Source organism: Conger conger, chromosome 17, assembly GCF_963514075.1.
Source record: "Conger conger chromosome 17, fConCon1.1, whole genome shotgun sequence".
Lineage (NCBI taxonomy): Eukaryota > Metazoa > Chordata > Actinopteri > Anguilliformes > Congridae > Conger > Conger conger.
In genome coordinates this window covers 19,499,655-19,518,269 of record NC_083776.1, presented here as the reverse complement: position 1 = coordinate 19,518,269, position 18,615 = coordinate 19,499,655, and the positions used below count along the sequence as shown (strand labels likewise).

The following is an 18,615-nucleotide window of genomic DNA, read 5'->3' as shown; positions in this document are numbered from 1 at the left end:
CTTGGAGATTTGGGGAAGGGTCAGGGTGATGATGGTGCACCCCTACTGCTAGGCCTGGTCAGAGATCAGCTGGCACAATGGTGAAGATGTTATAATATCTCTGCTAGGCCTGGTCACAGATCAGCTGGCACAATGGTGAAGATGTTATAATATCTCTGCTAGGCCTGGTCAGAGATCAGCTGGCAGAATGGTGAAGATGTTATAATCTCTCTGCTTGCCCTGGTCAGAGATCAGCTGGCAGAATGGTGAAGATGTTATAATCTCTCTTCTTGCCCTGGTCACAGATCTGTAGCAGGAAAAAGAATCATCTGCACCCTTTTTCCTCCTGGTCTCAGATGCCTACCTTCTCACTGTTATTACATGTTTACTATATCCTATACTCCTGCCAGTTCTGTCATGTTTCCCAGCAGACACTCAGCTGTTGGCCTGATGCTAAAGCGGCAACAGCCTTTTCACTGGAGTGTCAAACATCAGGTCACATGCTGCTGTCAGTAGAGCGTGTCAAACTGACAAATATGTCTCCATGATGTAAATTGAAATGTTCATGTGAGGCTTCCAGGCATAGAATGGCTTCTATACATTGGGCAAATGCACCACAGTTCATCCAGCGAAAAGGCAGATACTTCATAAGGAGAAGCTGCTGGACAATGCGTTTTTGTTTAGTCTCCCAAGATTTAATCTTTATTACTAAACCTTTCCATTCTTGCCATGTGGCTTACATGAACCAAAATCTAAGATTTCAGCCGCCCACAAGTGATTTATTCGATGTGTGCTCGTTCAAAATGAAAATGAAGTTACATAATTAATGGCAAAGTCTCTGCAAGGCAAAAATACAGGGCAAAAGCATTCCACTGAGGAATTGCAAAAAGAAGAATTGATATTGTATCATTGAGCTAGGGTTTGCTTTTGAAATTTGACAGGCTAATTCCTGTATTTTTCTAAAATTAAATGTCAGGTTGCACGTTACTGTTCCATACACTATGTCAGGCACTGTAGACTATGTATTTGCTTACAAAAATGCAGAGGTTAAGAGAAGTTTAATTTACAAATTTGCCATTGAAAAAAGGCCAAAATATACTTCTACACGGCGGGTGAATCATATGTCCCCTATTTAAGAAAATGCATTGCTCTGATATTTCTGAGTACAGCATTTCAGGAGCGTCCCTAAATTAAATAAATTTACACGCTGTACATTGGTGTTGTGAACTGAGAGACGCTCCCTTAGCACTCCACACCCGGTAGTTCATGGGATGTTGGAGGACCGAGAGGAGGAGCAGAGGCTGCAGTATCAACATCTTCGGAGAGGGTGAGACACCCTTTTATCGAAATAGAAAAAGAAATGGTCAGTACATAACGCGCAATGCACTGGGAGATTTTTTTAAAGCGCCGCCTGAGAAGGGTGAACATGGATTACTATGTGGAGTTGTAGACGTATCTTGGAAACACTGGCGAGGTGATGCAGCAGCAGTAGCAGCGACGGCGAGACGGAGCAGAGCTGTCCGTCACACTCGCCTTCAGCTAGCTGGCTAGTTATCTAGCTAGGTACTTGTGCAGGGAAAGGCGCAGCAGCCAGTAGGAACGCTGTGTATAAATATAGCTACAATCACTTCATATTTTTTCTTGAAGGGAAATTGAGGATGGACAGCTGTTTGCCACGCAGTGACTGTTTTCTTACTCGAAATCGACTATTTAAGACCGGGGCCATCCGGTGAAGACACTTCGGCAGCATCATACAGAGCGGCCTGGGTGAGACTGGGCACTTGCAGGGAGATTAGCCGCAAGGCACAATTTGTCCCCGCACAATATTATGGAAATGGATTATTTTCCCTTCAAACAAACTTTCTTTCCTGACAAAGCTTTTCTTCATTGCCACGGGTCGGTAACTTCAGAAAATCCCATGGATGTAACTATCTAACGACGTTAGTTTTCTTTGTAACGTTGGTTAGTTAACTGTTACTGCACTAACGTGTTCGCCTACTAATTTCGTTTTCTATGACATTATAAGTCCGCTTGCTTATAAAGATAAATTGATTAATAGCTACATATAGTGAAGTTTATTTACTGTATCCCGAAAATAATACCGACATCGTTGATGTATCATATTTGAATTGTTTGGTAACTTGCTAGCTAACTGAAGACATCTTCATCAAAGGACATGGATCAGATTAACAATAGAATTTGCACGGTAGGTTATTCTTTATCCTTGCTGTTCAATTTGTTCACAATTATTTAACGTCGTGGTATGGATGCTGCGTATTTGCAGTAACCAGCTAGCTCAAATATCTTATGCAGAATCGTGATAGGAGATCTGTTGCTTGGCAGTTTTCTAGTCTAGTCAGTTGGTTCTCCGGCTAATGTTTTTAAATGAACCACCATTACGTAGTTACGTTAGTGTGATGATGGCAATATTCTTGTGTCAAGCGGTTTTCAGTCGCATTCCCTGATATTAGGCTATCTCTGGATTTATACTGTTGTTAACCTTTTTGCTTGCTGCATGCGATTGCACGCCGTATAACTAGCTTACTCTAGTTCATTAACATGAACAGGTTTGCCTCTTTGTCTAGGATGTTTCCCTTAGCAATGGCTTGTGATGTGAGGGGATGAGGAGTCTCACATTGAAACAGCAATGCATCCTAAACGAAATTGGCGAAATGCGATGGATTCGAGAGTAGCCCTGCAGTTACTGTACTGCATGTCGTACAGCTATAGCTGTGACAGGTGCGGCCAACGGGAAACTAGGGGCACTACATTCGCATTTACACCTCAGATCTGAATGTGTCTTTCCGTAAAAAAGCTGTAATTTGCTTACCAGATCTGAAACTAGTTATTATTTTTTATTTCTTTCTTTCAGAATATGATAACTCCAATCAGCTGATGGACGTATTCATGGAAACGATGCAACTTGATGTTTCTGAACATACTGGTTGAAATGAGATAGTAGAGCAAGGAAAATAACCCCACAGACTTTGCCAATTATACAAACAACTTATATAATAAACCATGACGACCCCGGCCCTTCTGCCGCTGTCGGGTCGGAGAATACCCACTCTCGCCCCTGGTGCGTCCTCTTTCCCGCATCACCGGGCGACGCTGCGGCTCTCCGAGAAGTTTATCCTCCTCCTCATCCTCAGTGCCTTCATCACACTGTGTTTCGGGGCGTTTTTCTTCCTTCCCGACAACTCCAAACACAAGCGCTTCGACCTGGGCCTGGAGGACGTCTTGATACCGCACATCAACTCCAACAAGGAGGGGAAACAGCCCAGCGCCCAGATCATCCACGGGCAGGGCGGGCACGATGAACACCGTCACAGGTAAACCCTGCAGAATGTGTGCTTCACTTCAGCTTCCTCTTTCATTCCGTAACCAAGGCAAGTCTATCCTGCTGACAGTTCTAGCCAAGACCAGTTGGGATTCTCAGCTGGTTTTAGCTGGTGGTTGCTGTTCTGTGGCTGGTTAAAGCTGATGGGAGTAAGCTGGTAGGGAGCGACATTAGTTCAGGAGGTAAGAGTGGCCGTCTGGAGGGTTAGATACTCGCACTAACCAGCTTCCCTGTCTGGTGTGTGAATGGGTATATGAGCTCATTTTTCTCATTGTATCATTAGTGTGCTGGTTAGACAATTGACAGAACGGTGTTGGGCTGGCCCTGGGAGACAGTAAATTGGCTACCTTTCTTGGTGCGCACAATTTTTACCAAGTGCTTTTATGTTATTTCTATAGCATAGGTTACTGAACCTTTATAATCTTCAACGCAGTTACTTAAGTGTTCATCTTCCTTTAGAGGTCGGGTAAATATAAAATTGGCGATATGGTAAGGAATAGCATTTTGCGCAGGTACTTTTGCACTTCAGATGGTGGGAAAAGTTCCAGTAGAATGTGTAACTGAAGTGTGTGAGAAGGGGGTCGATTTTATCACTTTTTTTATGCTGACTTGGAGGAGTGAATTTTAGCACCTCTGAGGGGAAATATGGCACTTACTCCTCCGAGAGTTCTTCTGAACGTACGGTCCAAAGCTTCCTGCACAGGGCCTCTCTCTAACCCTGCCCTCTGATTGGCTGCGGGCTGGCCGCTTCATTCTCCCTAGCTGGTGGGGGAATTGGGCGAAATTGTGCCTTATCTGACGTGTTCGGTTGTTTGTTGTATGACCTTGATATGCACTGTTTTGTACGTTGCTTTGAATAATAGCGTGTGGTAGTGTAGTGTAATGTGATGTAATGACGTGTGGGTACTGCCTGATTTAGGGCAGTGGTGATCTTCCTGTACTTGACAAGGGGCCTTAGTCAGGAGAATGGGGCTTGGTCTGATAACCCGGTTGCATTAGATGCCACTCCCTCTCATTGAACCGGGGAGAGAAAATGCATGTTTGAACAGTGTACAGTGTTCGAGTAGGCGGTGAGCTGCAAATATCTTGGCGTTCCAGTTGGCATGGTAACACAGTGGTTAGCGCCGTTGCTTTGTAAGAAGGAGGTTCCGGGTTTGAGTCCTGGCTGGCCGGATCCTCTCCGGGTGGAGATGGCGTGTTCTCCTCACGTTCACGTGGGTGTCCTCTGGGTACTCCACTTTCCTCCCGCAGGCCAAATGCATTTTGGTTTTGACATCCAGGGCTTGCTGGATTGGCTCCAGGTCTCATTGGCTCAAAATGAGATGTTGACCTCAGTGTGACTGCCCTGGTTAAATAAAGAAGAATTAATCCAGAAATGAGACTATGGTGTTCCAGAGAAAGGGTTGAGTGATCCTGCGATTTTCGTGTTGTACTGAATGTATGGCTATGCTGGTGTATAAGTCATATTGGACTGGTGGAGATATCTAAATATAAGGGTGTTAACCCATTATCGACTAAGGCGCCCTATAGGAATCACAATGCATTTCACTGGTCATGACACGCAGGTGGAATCTGTCTGTTAAGGGAGATGTAACGTGCAGGTTGCATCCGCCCATAAGGGGTTAATGGCATTCCTGTATCTGCATATATATATATATATAAGTTGGACTTGCAGTGTGAAAGAGGGAGTCCGCAAGAGAGAAAGTCTCAGTTCTGTTCTGCATTTATTTATTTTGCAGACTCATTTATTCAAAACGAGATACAGTAGCCTAAGTACATACCAAAGGTCGCTGGAACAGCTGCAGAACGCAGGTCAGGTAAGGTACAGTTAAAAAATATCATTAAAATATCAGCTATGCACAGTCACGAACATCAAGTCTACTTCACGCGGTGAGCGTAGGCTAAGTCAGTAGAGTTATGGCATGTCATAAACTAGAAGCGGGGCATGAGTACTGTAAGAGGTATGCTAAAGAGCGACAGCAGAAGAGCTCTTCTCCACTCTGCTACACTCACTGTGCGGGCGTGAGCAAATCACTTGTTGCAGTTGATGTGAAGTGGCAGGTTTTATCCACCTGGAATGAGCGGTGATATAATTTGGCGTGGGGGCTGGATCGGGGTGTTAAACTTCATCAGGCCTGCGTGTGAAAGGGAGGTTAAGAGTGTGGAGGTGCGCTTCAGCGGAAAAAAACCCCGAGGCTTGAGTCTGAATTGAGTGCATTTTTAAAAAAAGCAGGCGGCGACAGGGATTAATACTTCTGTCGGGTTGTTGAAGTCATTACATTACATGACATTTATTTAGCAGACACTTTTATTCAATGCGACGTGCAATAAGTACATGCTAAAGGTCAAAGTAACAACTACAGAACATGGGTCGGATAAGGTATTATTATTATTGGTATTATGTACAATTTATTTAAGCTCGATAACATCATAGGTCAAAACATTAAAATGACAGACCTCTTTTCGTGATGGCCGAGCGTGTACAAAAATACACAAAGAATTCCAATAAAAGTACTGGTTGTCTACAGTCATGAACATCATATCTAGCTCGCATGGTAAATATAGGTTGTCAGTAGCTATGGAATGGACTATAAGCAAGGCAAGATGCAATGGATAAGGTAAACGAATGCAGCAACAAGATTGATACAGACTCAATGTACAGTAACAGTGTTAGATGAAGATACAGTGTACTACAAGAGAGAGCAAATAGATCAAGACACATGTTAGATGGGTGATATTTGATTTTGGGACTAGGTTGGGGTACTACTCATGTGGAGGAGTACTGCTAGAGCTGGTCTCCACTTGTGCTCAGCTACATGGGCAGCACGGTGGCCCAGTGGATAGCACTGTTGCCTCAAGGCAAGAAGGTCTTGGTTCAAATCCTGTGTGTCCTTCCTGTTTGGAGTTTGCATGTTCTCCCTGTGTCTGTGTGAGTTTCCTGTAGGTACCCCGGTTTCCTCTCAGAGTGCAAAAACATGCAGGTTAAGCTACTTGGGGGGGCATTAACAGGGCGTTGCTGCAAAAGAGAATGTGTGCTCAGTCAACCCTGTATAAATAAAGGTTAAAAATACATAAAACATGTGTATGTTAATCTCTTATGTGCTTTAATTCCAGGTGGTTTCTATATAGAATATGAAAATATAAAATGCTGTGTGCTAAGCTGATGAAACTCAGCGGCTGCACAATCAAGTAAAATGAGATATTAAGCGCACAAAAATTATCTCATTACCGGTCAATTGTAGCGCAGCAGGAGCTGGAAGGGAAGGGATAAGAAAGAAGGTTCTGGAATCGCTGCTGTGATTGTAGCCCCTCCATTCCAAGGCTGCTGTGAATGGGAGTGGTGGGGAATGCAAGAGGTTTTGAGTCGTCTGCATTATCATCTGCTAGTCCTTGAGCGAGGCATTTTATTTGATCGTTCGGCCGCGTGTCCCCCTTTTTCGTCTTTCTATATTCCTTGTTGGATCAGGGACTCTGGCCTACTCCATTCAGCTGTGTCCTGCTCTCTGTATTCTGTGCCCATATTTCAGCTTGCGGTATCTCCGTTGGTTTTGAATTGATGGGACACGACCGTATAACTGCCAGTATTTTACAGATAAAAAAAAGAAAAAAGCCAAGCGCATTACTCGCGGAAAAGATTTCCGGTGCAATCTCACGAGCCTTTAGCACAGCTAACAGAGGTGATGGATAACATTCTTGCAGCACTTTTATAACATTGCGACAGCGTTTTGACTAGGTCTAGGAAGTGGGCACGGGCATGAGTATCTATCGCCATTGAATTCCAGCCATAAGCTGCAACTCGTTCGCAAGCTAGCCTCGTGTGACCTGAGGAGTGATTGAAAAGGGGCATCCTTAGAATTTAATTGTTTTCTGGGGTAGATTTTCCACTTTCTCCTCAGGTGGGAATTGGCCATAGGCTGAGGCCTGTGCACCTGTGTTAGGATGTCATGCTGCTGAGGAATTGCCACTCATCCAGCGTGCTAACCAGCAAATGTTTCGTTCATTTGGGGGAGATTAGAGTGTTTTGCTCTTACCGCAATGATTGCACTTTGCACTATCATCGCCCTTATCATCGGTCCAGAGGCATGTTCCAGCAGGGGAACGACAGCAAACAAACGTGCGGTGTTTCTCTGCGATGACATCACAGGGATTTGAGTAAACGACCACAGTTCGACAGTAATGCCCGCCTGCCTGCTCGCCTGGGACAAAAAAAAAAAAAAACGATCTCGGACCAGTAACACTGCTCAGTTACTTACCTCATCAGGCAAGTAATGATTTGAGGGCTATTTCACCATTTCAATGTGTGTCCAAATCTCGGTAATAAAGATCAGCACTGCTCAGACGGAATGGAATCCAAGTTGTGCAAGGAGAAAAAAAAGTTGGTTACTGAGACCAAATATTGATTTAGGAAAAAACTTGAAATGTCTGGCTGTCACTCTAACTGCTTATTGGGTGTAAAATCAGTGAGTCGGCAGGAAGCTTGAAGTGCCGCAGCACTCTGAAACAAAACAATTTCCAAAGCCTTCTCGTATAAACATTTTATTTTGTTTTCTTCTCATTTGCAATGCTGTGACCACTTGTATTGCCAATAGAAACACCTGTTGCTGATATTTGCCTGTAATTATGATGATTCATGCAATGAAAACGCACCAATGATATTACACGTTTCTCCTCCGCATGCTGAGGCAGACAGGATGAGACCCATTTTTTATACAAATGTGAAAATGTACACTTTGTGCCGCTGGATTTCAATCTAGTTAATTAATCAGAACATTCTTTCTCATTTAAAATCCAATTTCTTCACAGAGGAATACACCCCCCGCCCTCCACCTAAACAAGCTAAATTGTCAGTTAAATTGCTTTGAAACACATGGACCTTTCTGTATATACTTTCCAAATCGTTTGGATTTCTACCTTCTCTTTCTGTTCCACTGAGAAGATTGTTTGATACTCCCCAGTGGTTTGATTGTCATAATCCATTTCACCAGCACGGAGAGACGCTATCGCAGCCCTCAAAATGTTAGCGTCGTATTATTGCTCCACACTGCAGATGACAGCGATCAGTTCACACACAGAGCCCCGGTGGCTGTGTTTACCTGCGCGCTAATGTTGCCAGGTTGTGAACAGCGAGGCATCGGTAAAGCGCATCGGCTCCTGTTAGCGTTTTGACGCAGCCTTCGTGCGTTGCTCCTGACTACCGTCACATGGGTTTTCAGGGCTGCAGAAACGCCACTGGCTATTTTTCTGAATCAGTGGAGCCCAGTCAGTCTGCATCTTCTTCATCATTTTCAACGCTGTCCTTATTTATTTATGCTTTATGATCTCACGATTAATTCCTCTTTCACACTTCATTTTTTCCCTGTGTGTCTGTGTGTGTAGTCCTACAGCCCAAGGCTTTTTAATACCTTTGACCCTACAGTTTAAATTCATCAATGCACAGATGCATGGACTGTTATAATTAGGTAATTCCATTGTTTTAATTGCAAGAAAGATTTGCAGCCCTGCCTCCAAGAAGAGATTAAGGAAGTGTTTGGTTTGTCCATGTTGTTCTGGAAAGGTGAGACGTGATTGAACCAGGGACCTGTTAATATTAATTGAGTTGTGTTTAAGCCACAATGCTATGAAGAGAACAGCCTGTAGCCTGGAGGCAAATGTGCTTGACTGGGACCTGGAAGGTTGGTAGTTCAAGCCCCGGTGTAGCCACGATAAGATCAGTGCAGCATTTGGGCCTTTTAGTAAGGCCCTTAACCCCACATTGCTCCAGGAGGGATTGTCCCCTGCTTAATCTAATCAACTGTATTTGGATAAGAGTCTGATGCATTGCACTACAGTTACAGTTATTTAATTTCATACCTACTCAATAGTCAACGGGTCTAAATTGCACAGTAAAAAACATGGAATAGTTTGATTGTGCTGCAGTCATAATTTCCAGACTGTTTAATTTGGAGCAATTGCAATTATTGATTGTACGCCCCCGGCACTTTGACATCCGCCATTTTCCATCGCTAATCCGCGGAGAAGCTGCTCGCCTCGCTGTAGCGTAAGTGCTGAGTCGTACGTCGTCTCCTGCACATGGCCCGCGTGATTCTGGGGTCTTCTCAAATGGCTCCCAGCATGCACCCCACGGCGGCCATCTTTCATCCGCTCCCAATTACGGCTGCAGAATTACTCTCTGTGGAGTTTTCTCCCTCTTAAATCCAGTGCCGAATGGGAGCCCTCTGGGCTCTAAAACCGTTTATTCCGCCAGACGCAGTATAAAGCACGGCAGGTTCCGCCAACCTTCCCCACGCCTCGTTCGGTTGCTGTGGCAACCGCCGTCGCTCTTGGCCAGCGCTGGCAATGATGTCACGAAGAGGGAGGGGCTCCTTCTCTACAGGTGAATTCTGGGAACTATGCACTGGATGCCCGAGGGGGCGGGAGTTTGCTTTTTTTAACATTTCAGTCGCACATAAACTTCCCTGTTTTTATCCCTGATTAAGTCCTGAACACAACCGTGGGGCTGACCCAATGCAGTGATGTCCTTCACTGAGGGAGAGAGCCGAAAGCACCGTGTGTGTTTACTGGAGCGGGGGCTTATTCAGTCAGCAAGGCCGCAGCTGAGTCCTGCAGCCAGACCAAAGGTAGACGGAGCAAAGCTCTGTACTGCTAAAACCAAAAAAGAAATCCACCTAGTTTAGTCTTATATTTAGAATTAAATTCTTCCTTCTCTTACTTTTCTTGCTAAATAAGGCAGAAATATTGACAATGAAGTGAGCCAGTTTGACTCCCTTCAAGATTTGCCAATGGGGTAAGACAATTTAATTTGTGAAGCAAACAGTAACTTCAAATAAGCTGATGTTTTCTGCTTCAGAGAAAAAAAAAAAAAGATTTTAAATCTTAGTACAAGACTGAAACACTGGATAAGACAGATGTTATATATGCATGCATGGCTTCTCCTTCCATTTGTCAGAGACTGGAGACAACTGACAACTGACAACATCCCATTAATTACAACGTTTCAATCAAATCCAAAGTAAGTTGAGCGATTCTTCTCATCGTGTCTCCCGTTCATGGTCCTTCGTCCACCTGCGTGTTCCAGCTGGCGTACCCTGGGCCTCCTGTCTGAGAGCTGGTCCAGTGCTGGTCTGCTTTCTCCCTCAGGGCTGTGTGAGTCCAGCTTCAGTTATGCTCGACGCATCCGCGAGGGTCCACACGGCCAAAACGATGTCACCTCCGCAGACGCGGCCCTGCCTGAGGGTCTGCACAGCTGTCTCTAGCTGTCCCGCACACACCCAAAAATATTTTACTATGCGCCCACGCGGAAATAACGGCAGCACAATGAGAGTTTGGGATAATATCGGTCTGCTGTTGGGACAACAACAACGTTGTGAACACATGTTCATTGCGGTTTGACGTCATCGAAATCCCGTGCGTCCATCCAGGTGGAAAATATAACCCAGGCTTAACCCTGCCCGTTTCTGCTGTGTCACCACTTCCTTCTCATCTGGCCCTGCCAGTGTGGTCCCAGAGCTCGAGGTCTCCAGAGGTCTCCAGAGGTCTCCAGAGGTCTCCAGAGGTCTCCAGAGGTCTCCAGAGGTCTCACGTTCCTGGAACACCGGTTGTTGTAGCGACGGTCGGCATGCTAGGGACTTCTCAGCTCAGACGATAGTCGGATTCTCCGAGGTGTAATGCGTTTGACACCACCACCTCCTGCTAATTCGCTATTGGTGTAATATCGGTTACATCCTGTATTTTGGCCGATTCATCCTTTTTATATAAAGAAATAAAATAAAAATAATGTATGTCTCATTTGCAATACTATGATAACCTGCATTACCTTTGAAACACCTTCCTTTCACATTTGCTTGTAAATTAAGGTGATTCATGAAATTGAAACTATGATATTACTATGACTTTCTCCTCTGTGTACCAAGACAGACGGGATAGAATCTATTTTCAGAAAATGTGTGAAAATGTACACTTTGTGCTACTGGAATGAATCTAGTTAATTAATCATAACATTCTTTCTAATTTAAAATCCAATTTCTTTGGCACATTTGTACAGAAGCCCCCCCCCTCCCCCTCCAAACAGTCTAAATTGTCACTTGCAGATCCATTGCTTTGGAACATTATGAATTGTGGGTGTGCTGGTTTCTGCACTGAAACTACACCACTTTAGCCAGAGGCTTTGTTCATGTTAACTCTGTGTTCACTCCATAGCTAAATCGGGCCACTGTACTGACCTCCTGCTAGGGGGTTACAGTTATTACTATGAAACCAGTAATGAGTGAGCTTTGTTATCAAGCTTACCTTGATTACAGAATCTCCGGGGGACCTGGTTGTCTGATTGTGGCAGTGTTGGTTGTGTCATTGCCTATTCTGATTGTATTGGTGTTGGTTGTCATTTTCTGTTCTGATTGTATTGGTGTTGGTTGTGTCATTATCTGTTCTGATCGTGTTGGTGTTGGTTGTGTCATTTTCTATTCTGATTGTATTGGCGTTGGTTGTGTCAGTATCTATTCTGATTGTATTGGCGTTGGTTGTGTCATTATCTGTTCTGATTGTATTGGTGTTGGTTGTGTCATTATCTGTTCTGATTGTATTGGTGTTGGTTGTGACAGTAGCTGAATTCAGTATAGCAGCTGTTTGAGTAGCGGTCTGAATTTTTGATCTGCCATCTGTGTCTGTAGCTGCATGGTTTGGATATGTAGGGCACTCAGGTAGTGCCCTGGGCAGGGAGATTGGTGTCCCTGTACCTTACTGTGTTTGGGTATCTCTCAGGTGACAGACTCTACAAAGCTAGTGTGTGACTACTGCCATCTAACCACTGCCTGTGTGACTATTGCCTTCTGACCACTGCCTGTGTGACTACTGCCTTCTGACCACTGTCTGTGTGACCACTGCATGTGTGACCACTGCATGTGTGACTATTGCCATCTAACCACTGTCTGTGTTACTACTGCCTTCTGCACGATAGAGAGGAGAGAACTGCTCACCTCTGTCTGCACGAGAGGGAGGGAATGAGGGAGGGAGAGACAGCCTATCTCCAGCTGTACCATAGGGACATGAGAAGCAAGGAAATGGCTGAAATCTGCAAATCTGTCCCACAGAGATGAAAGTGGGGCCTTGCCTGTTCCCAAGCCTGTATCACACACTTGCAATGCAACTGAAACCTGGTAAACCTATCCGATTCCTTAATGTTATTATTTCCATAGTGGCTTTCTTACCGAGAACAATGCAAACAGGAACAAACAAAGTGGTAGGGGAAGGGTTCTGCCTGTAAAATGTGGTCGAGGCGGTATTGGATTGCTTTATCTGTGTGGAATCTGATCGGTTTTCATCAGATGTTGCCTCTTCATGGTGATATAGGCCAAGTGGCCTGAAGCCAGATCCATTACATCTCATCAGGACACAATAACACTGTGTTCTGATGCAAGGGCCTCTCCAACGCTGAGACAGACAGGCAGAGATAGAGACTCTTACCGTCTGTGGCCCCATTACATGAAGAGTCTGCAAGGCTTGTGGTTTTGTCTTTGCCCATTTGTCCTGCAGCGTTATTATTTAACAGACTTCAGATTGGCGTGGTCAGGTTTAGATGCCTGACCAGTTTAGTCGCATCAAACCTTTGTCTGTCTTTGTTTGTTTGTGTGTGTGTGTTTAGATTTATCTGTGGGCATGATGTATTGGAAAGGTGTATGTGGTTCTCAGTGAATGGGTTTATTGATGAGTTAAAGGCTTTTTTGGGAAGAAGATTATGCCCATTTACACAGCTACGTGGTTCACTGTGGCTCCAGTTAATTTTGCTGTCCTTGAACCCTGCCCTGTTTCTCATGCCATGTACCATCCCCATACCCACCTGGTGCTGGTTCTTGTCCTCATGCCCCTCTGATGCAGGCTACCGACCTCGTACCCCTCTGGTGCAGGCTACCGACCCCATTCCCCTCTGATGCAGGGTACCGACCCCATTCCCCTCTGATGCAGGGTACCGACCCCATTCCCCTCTGATGCAGGGTACCGACCCCATTCCCCTCTGATGCAGGGTACCGACCCCATACCCCTCTGGTGCAGGGTACGAGCGCTCTGGATACGTTAAGATGGAGGATGATTGTGTGCACAGGGCACTGATTCTCTTTCAGAGACCTTCCCTGCTCTGGAAGGTTTAAAAAAGCTGCCGGAGACCAGCCCCAAGGTCCCCCTGCAGCAGGGTCTGACAGGCCCAGATCCCATGAATCACCTGCCAGACAGCGCTCATTCTGACAGACGGTCTTCAGCATCTGAGCCCCAGCCGTGAGAGGCATTGCTATAGCAGAGGCTCTCACCACACGCGCACCTTTACATCGCTCATTCGCTCAGATGACAGATACTCCTTCAATTATTCATGGAGACCACTCTCTCCACAACACCCTAGATCACTGCCGTTGACACAAATGGTACAAATATTGTAACGTACACCAAAGAGACTTATTCTGCATTCCACCCCGAGTCGGTAAAATGTCAGACCTTCCCCAGGCAAACTGTTATTGATATAGACTAATCACATAAAACAACTTTTAGTCTTCTTTTTTTTTTTATCACACCTATTCAACTGTGAATTTATTCAAGTGATTCTTGACTTGAGTTCTGATCATTAGTACAATTTCCCTTCATGATACTCTGAATGCTATCATAGACTTCATAAAGTGTAATGGAGTAGTGTAGATTACTGATGCATCAATGCTACTTGTTGGTTTTAGCATCAGGCTAATGAAGGCTTGAGGTGCTGATATTGGGGATTGGGGAATTAAAGTAATTTCCCATTCCAATTTGGTAATTTCCAAATCAGATCCTCTGACAGTTCAGCACAGTGCACTTTCTATCTGTGCCTCCAACCAGCAAATTCCTTTTTCTGTTATATAGCAGTGCTGGGAGCGAACAACTCCTCTGCAAAGAAGACAACAAAATGGGGCGGCCTGTAGCGTAGTGGTTAAGGTAAATGACTGGGACACTCAAGGTCGGTGATTCTAATTCCGGTGTAGCCACAATAAGATCCACACAGCCGTTGGGCCCTTGAGCAAGGCCCTTAACCCTGCATTGCTCCAGGGGAGGATTGTCTCCTGCTTAGTCTAATCAACTGTAGGTCGCTCTGGATAAGAGCGTCTGCCAAATGCCAATAATTTAATGTAATGTAATGGTGCACACCCAGATGTTAAGGAGGTGTGCACTAGTGGAGTGTAATGGTTGTACCCTCAAATTCCTCCTCGTTGTGTTTTAACCAGCATTTCAGTGTTTCTGCAAAAGATTTTTACAATTGGCATTGTCGCCAAGAAGCCCCCCAAGAACCAAGAGCATACCGTGGCCATGGCGAGGAAAAACTTCCTGGCTGTAGACAGGAAGAATCCTTGAGGGGGGGGGGGGGGGGCAGTGCCCACTGGCTGGCCCCGGGTTCATTGCAAATTGGCTGATTACTGAATACACTTAGAATAAACAGAAAAAATGACACTACATAAATGTCAATGATTATGTAATTGAAGCCGGGCAAAGATGACTCTAGTCATGATGAGTGACTGGTTGGAAGGCCAACGGATGGTGCTGTCAGGCCCCGGGCGTGGAGCTACAGCTGAACCCCGTGTCTGGAGGAGGGTGCACCGGCCGTCTAATGGCTACCGCTCAGGGCCGTTACCTGAAGCAGAAAAACGAGAAAAAAAAAAAAAAAAATCATTGGGCAACTTCGACGTATTGGCCACCAGAGCAGAAGAGATGTAGGTGCCTGGGAAGAGGTACGTCTCTACTGGTCTATATACCGCCATCTTGGGAGATGGCTTTAACTTTACAGCATTACCTATTCATGCTGCTGGGTAAACCACGCTTCTGAGCGCATGCATAATTTAGCACTGCCTGTCATGTATCGCCTCCGCCTGCCTTGTTGCAGATGTGAGCGTTTCTCAGTGTTGGAGCCCAGATGCTAGTGTAGAAAAGCCTGGTCTTGGTGTGTTGTTGCAGATGTGAGCGTTTCTCAGTGTTGGAGCCCAGATGCTGTAGAAAAGCCTGGTCTTGGTGTGTTGTTGCAGATGTGAGCGTTTTTCAGTGTTGGAGCCCAGACAGTAAGAACGGCCTGGTCTTGGTGTCCTGTGAAAGGCTCACCAGAGCCTGGTCTGCTCTCTGGTCAGAAAGGCCAGACCTGGGTCAAATACATAGTTGTTTTGGATTCAAATAAATAAATAAATAAATAAAATACTTCCCAGTGCTTTCCTGAGCTTGTCTGGTGTATTGGAATGCATGGAATACTCTCAGAAACCTTGACCTCTGGTCCTCTTGGTTGGGTCAGTTGGAACAGGAAAGATCAAACAGGCACAGAAAAGTATTTGAATCCAAAACATTATGCATTTGACCAGGTCTGATAAAGATACAGATTGTTACCCTCTGAACTGATACATCAATCTGACCCTTTTGATACAATGTCCGTATCGTTATGAATCCTAGCAAAATACTTACTTATTTAAATGCTCTCTATAAAAACTACCAAGATCATTCTTTACATTTCCAACTCATGCCGTTTTTCCTTCTGCTAAATGTGACGTTTCTCCTCTGACCTCTCATTAACCAGGCATTTCTGCCTGCAGAACTGCTGCTCGCTGGATGTTTTTTGTTTTTCGCACCATTCTCTGCAAACTCTAGAGACATCAGCAGTTTCTCAGATACTCAAACCACCCTGTCTGGCACCAACAATCACTCAGTGGTCAAAGTCACTAAGATCACATTTCTTCCCCATTCTGACATTTGGTCTGAAAAACAGCTGAACCTCTTGACCATGTCTGAATGCTTTTATGCATTTTGTTGCTGCCACATGGCTGGTTGATTAAATATTTGCATTAACAAGCTAGTGTACAGGTCTATCTAATAAAGTGATCACTGAGTGTATGTATATTGATCTCTTCAATTGAAATCAGATCATTTTCTATGGTATCATAGCAAAATTTGCCACCTTGCCAAATATTGAACTGTTGCCTGATGAATCAAAAACGATTTTATGAATTATTGATGAAGCCTGAGGTTTACACCCCTTCTGCTGAATGGGCAACATGCATTTTTACAGATTTTTATTTTATTTTATTTTTAATTTGCAATGTTTTTTACAATGTAGTTTATTCTGGATGGTATCATGTTGACTCTCCTCACAATGCTAATGATATACTTTACTATTTTGTTATTGTGTGTTGTAGTACTCCTCCAGAATTGTTTTTATTTATTTGATATATTGTCTGTATGTTGATTCTTAAGCGCAAGTAGTTTACTTTGTGTGAAATCTCATTTCACTCTTGTGAGAAAGTATATTTTCAGAGCGGTGAACGGTAATGGCTTTGATACACTGGTGCTGTTTTGTCTGTTGGCTTTTCGTCAGTCTCCAACAAACGTACACATGAAGAAAACACACCACAACCTGTGAGCAGTCCTCTTGAGGACACGGTCTAAAAATGGTTTTACTTATGAAGGCCCTAATGAAGTTGGGGAGCGAGTCAGTCAAGCGCAGTGGAGAGTTCCTTCCAGAATGTTCTCTCTCTCTGGGACATGGGAGGAGAGGAGCCTCCTGTGGCTCAGGCTGCTCCCTTATCTCACCCTGCCTGACAGCGGCTTATCTGCAGGGGCAGGGGCGTGATGGAGGAAGAGAGATGGGTGCTGTTTCTGCGAGAGGCTTTCTGCCCTATGCCTGGACAAGGGCACTGCTGGGGTGAGTGACCGAGGGGCTTTGTGATTGCTCATGCCTGGGCGAGTTGCACTGCCTGGATGCAGTGATGGACTGGGCTTGTTTGATTGCTCATGCCTGGTCAAGGGCTCTGCGTAGATGCAGTGATGGTAGGTGTGTTTGATTGCTCGGGTCTGTGCGAGGCCACTGTGGGGTAACAGATGGAAGGTTGGTTTGATTGCTCGGGTCTGTGCGGGGCCACTGCTGCGTGTCAGTGATGGTGAGGGCGTGTAATCGCTCTGTGCGGTGATGGATAGGCGGTGCGATTGCTCTGACCTGGATTTGTCTCTCTGTATAAGCGAGGCTGGCAGACGGGTGACAGGCTCATAATTGCGCATTTGAGGTGACGTGCCTCGCATGAAATCTCAGAAACGGCGGGTTCGGAGACGCGGAGGCGCGGGCGAGGAGAGGTGAAGAGGGGGTAGGAAGAGAGGGAAACCGAACGGGAGAGAAACGGGAGGGATGTCAGAGAAAAGGCGGGATGATTAGGGAAGCACGGTTCTGGGCTTAAAAGGTTTGACACAGTGGTTTCACGCGTGTGCGTCATGGCTTAAGCGCTGGCTCAGCAGTTTCTCCACCCATGGCTATTACGACATGTACTCTCTGTCATAAGAACGAGTACACACGAATGGAACGTTTTTGTCCTGACCCAGGAAATGTTATCTTCTGAATTAGTGTAAGTCTGAAGCATAGAGTCAATATTGCGGTCAGGCCATCCAGCCGCTGGACAGCAGAAGACACAATGACATGGCGAGTGCCGTTCCTCTCTGAATCATCACCACGCCGGCCTCTAAAGACCTGAGACACGGCCATTTTGTCTCGGAGGCTTTTCCTCAAGTGGTTTAACGAAAACACAGCAGTACAGAATTAGTTAGTTATTTGTGCAAGCAAGCAGGTAATTTTGCTATTGCCAAGCTAATTTCTCAGGTGCCCAAAGACCATTACTGCTCTACAGCGCTAAATTAGCCTGTGTACCGTCTGTAAGACAATGAACTGTTCATCAGGAACATAGGTAATCATTTCATATTAGGCGATATTGTGTTGATTCCTTTCGTAAACGTGCCTTTTCGAATTATCTCTAGATTAGGGCATCAGTGTTAGCCTAGTTTTAATAAAAAGTACATTATTGCCTCGATTAACTTACACTGTCGAGGCAAAAAGTATGAGGATGCAACCAAGTCCTGGTTGGTTTCATTATTTATTTAGAAATTATGCAATTTCGCTACTCCAATTACACTTCTTATTTAAGAATACATTATTGAGAATAAGGGAGCTTATTTGGATGGCAATTCCCAACACAGTCTCGGCACCTGGACCCAATCAAACATCTGTGGGGGTTGAGGAGGGAAAAAGTTAAACATGAAGTAACATCAGAAGATCATTACTGGAAGTGTTGAGAAAGTGCTGGATGGAAGGAGGTGTTGTGTAAACTGGTGGAATCAATGCCAAGCAGTGTGAAAGAACTCAGGCGAAAGGCGGACAATGTAACCACTATGAATTTTTGACCTTCAGTAAATACCTACACATTTTCTTTGGCTTGCACTATTAAAAGAATATGTATTCTTGAATAAGGAGTATAAACGGATCAAAATTGTATTAG

General features: G+C 44.9%; 1 protein-coding gene across 6 annotated transcripts in view; it reads left to right on the top strand.

Annotated features, from left to right (window-relative positions):
* The first annotated feature begins 1,212 nt into the window (after positions 1-1,212).
* Positions 1,213-18,615, top strand: part of man1a2 (mannosidase, alpha, class 1A, member 2) — a 118,602-nt gene continuing 101,199 nt past the window's right edge. Inside the window, exons 1-4 of one of the 6 annotated variants that reach the window (XM_061226732.1) lie at positions 1,228-1,306; positions 1,627-1,746; positions 2,128-2,185; positions 2,852-3,311. In XM_061226732.1, the coding sequence (XP_061082716.1) occupies positions 3,001-3,311 (311 nt within the window). In that variant the 5' untranslated portion in view covers positions 1,228-1,306; positions 1,627-1,746; positions 2,128-2,185; positions 2,852-3,000. Of the gene's footprint in view, positions 2,186-2,851; positions 3,312-18,615 lie in introns of all 6 variants that reach the window. The other 5 variants (XM_061226728.1, XM_061226733.1, XM_061226729.1 and 2 more) reach the window with 5 other exon arrangements.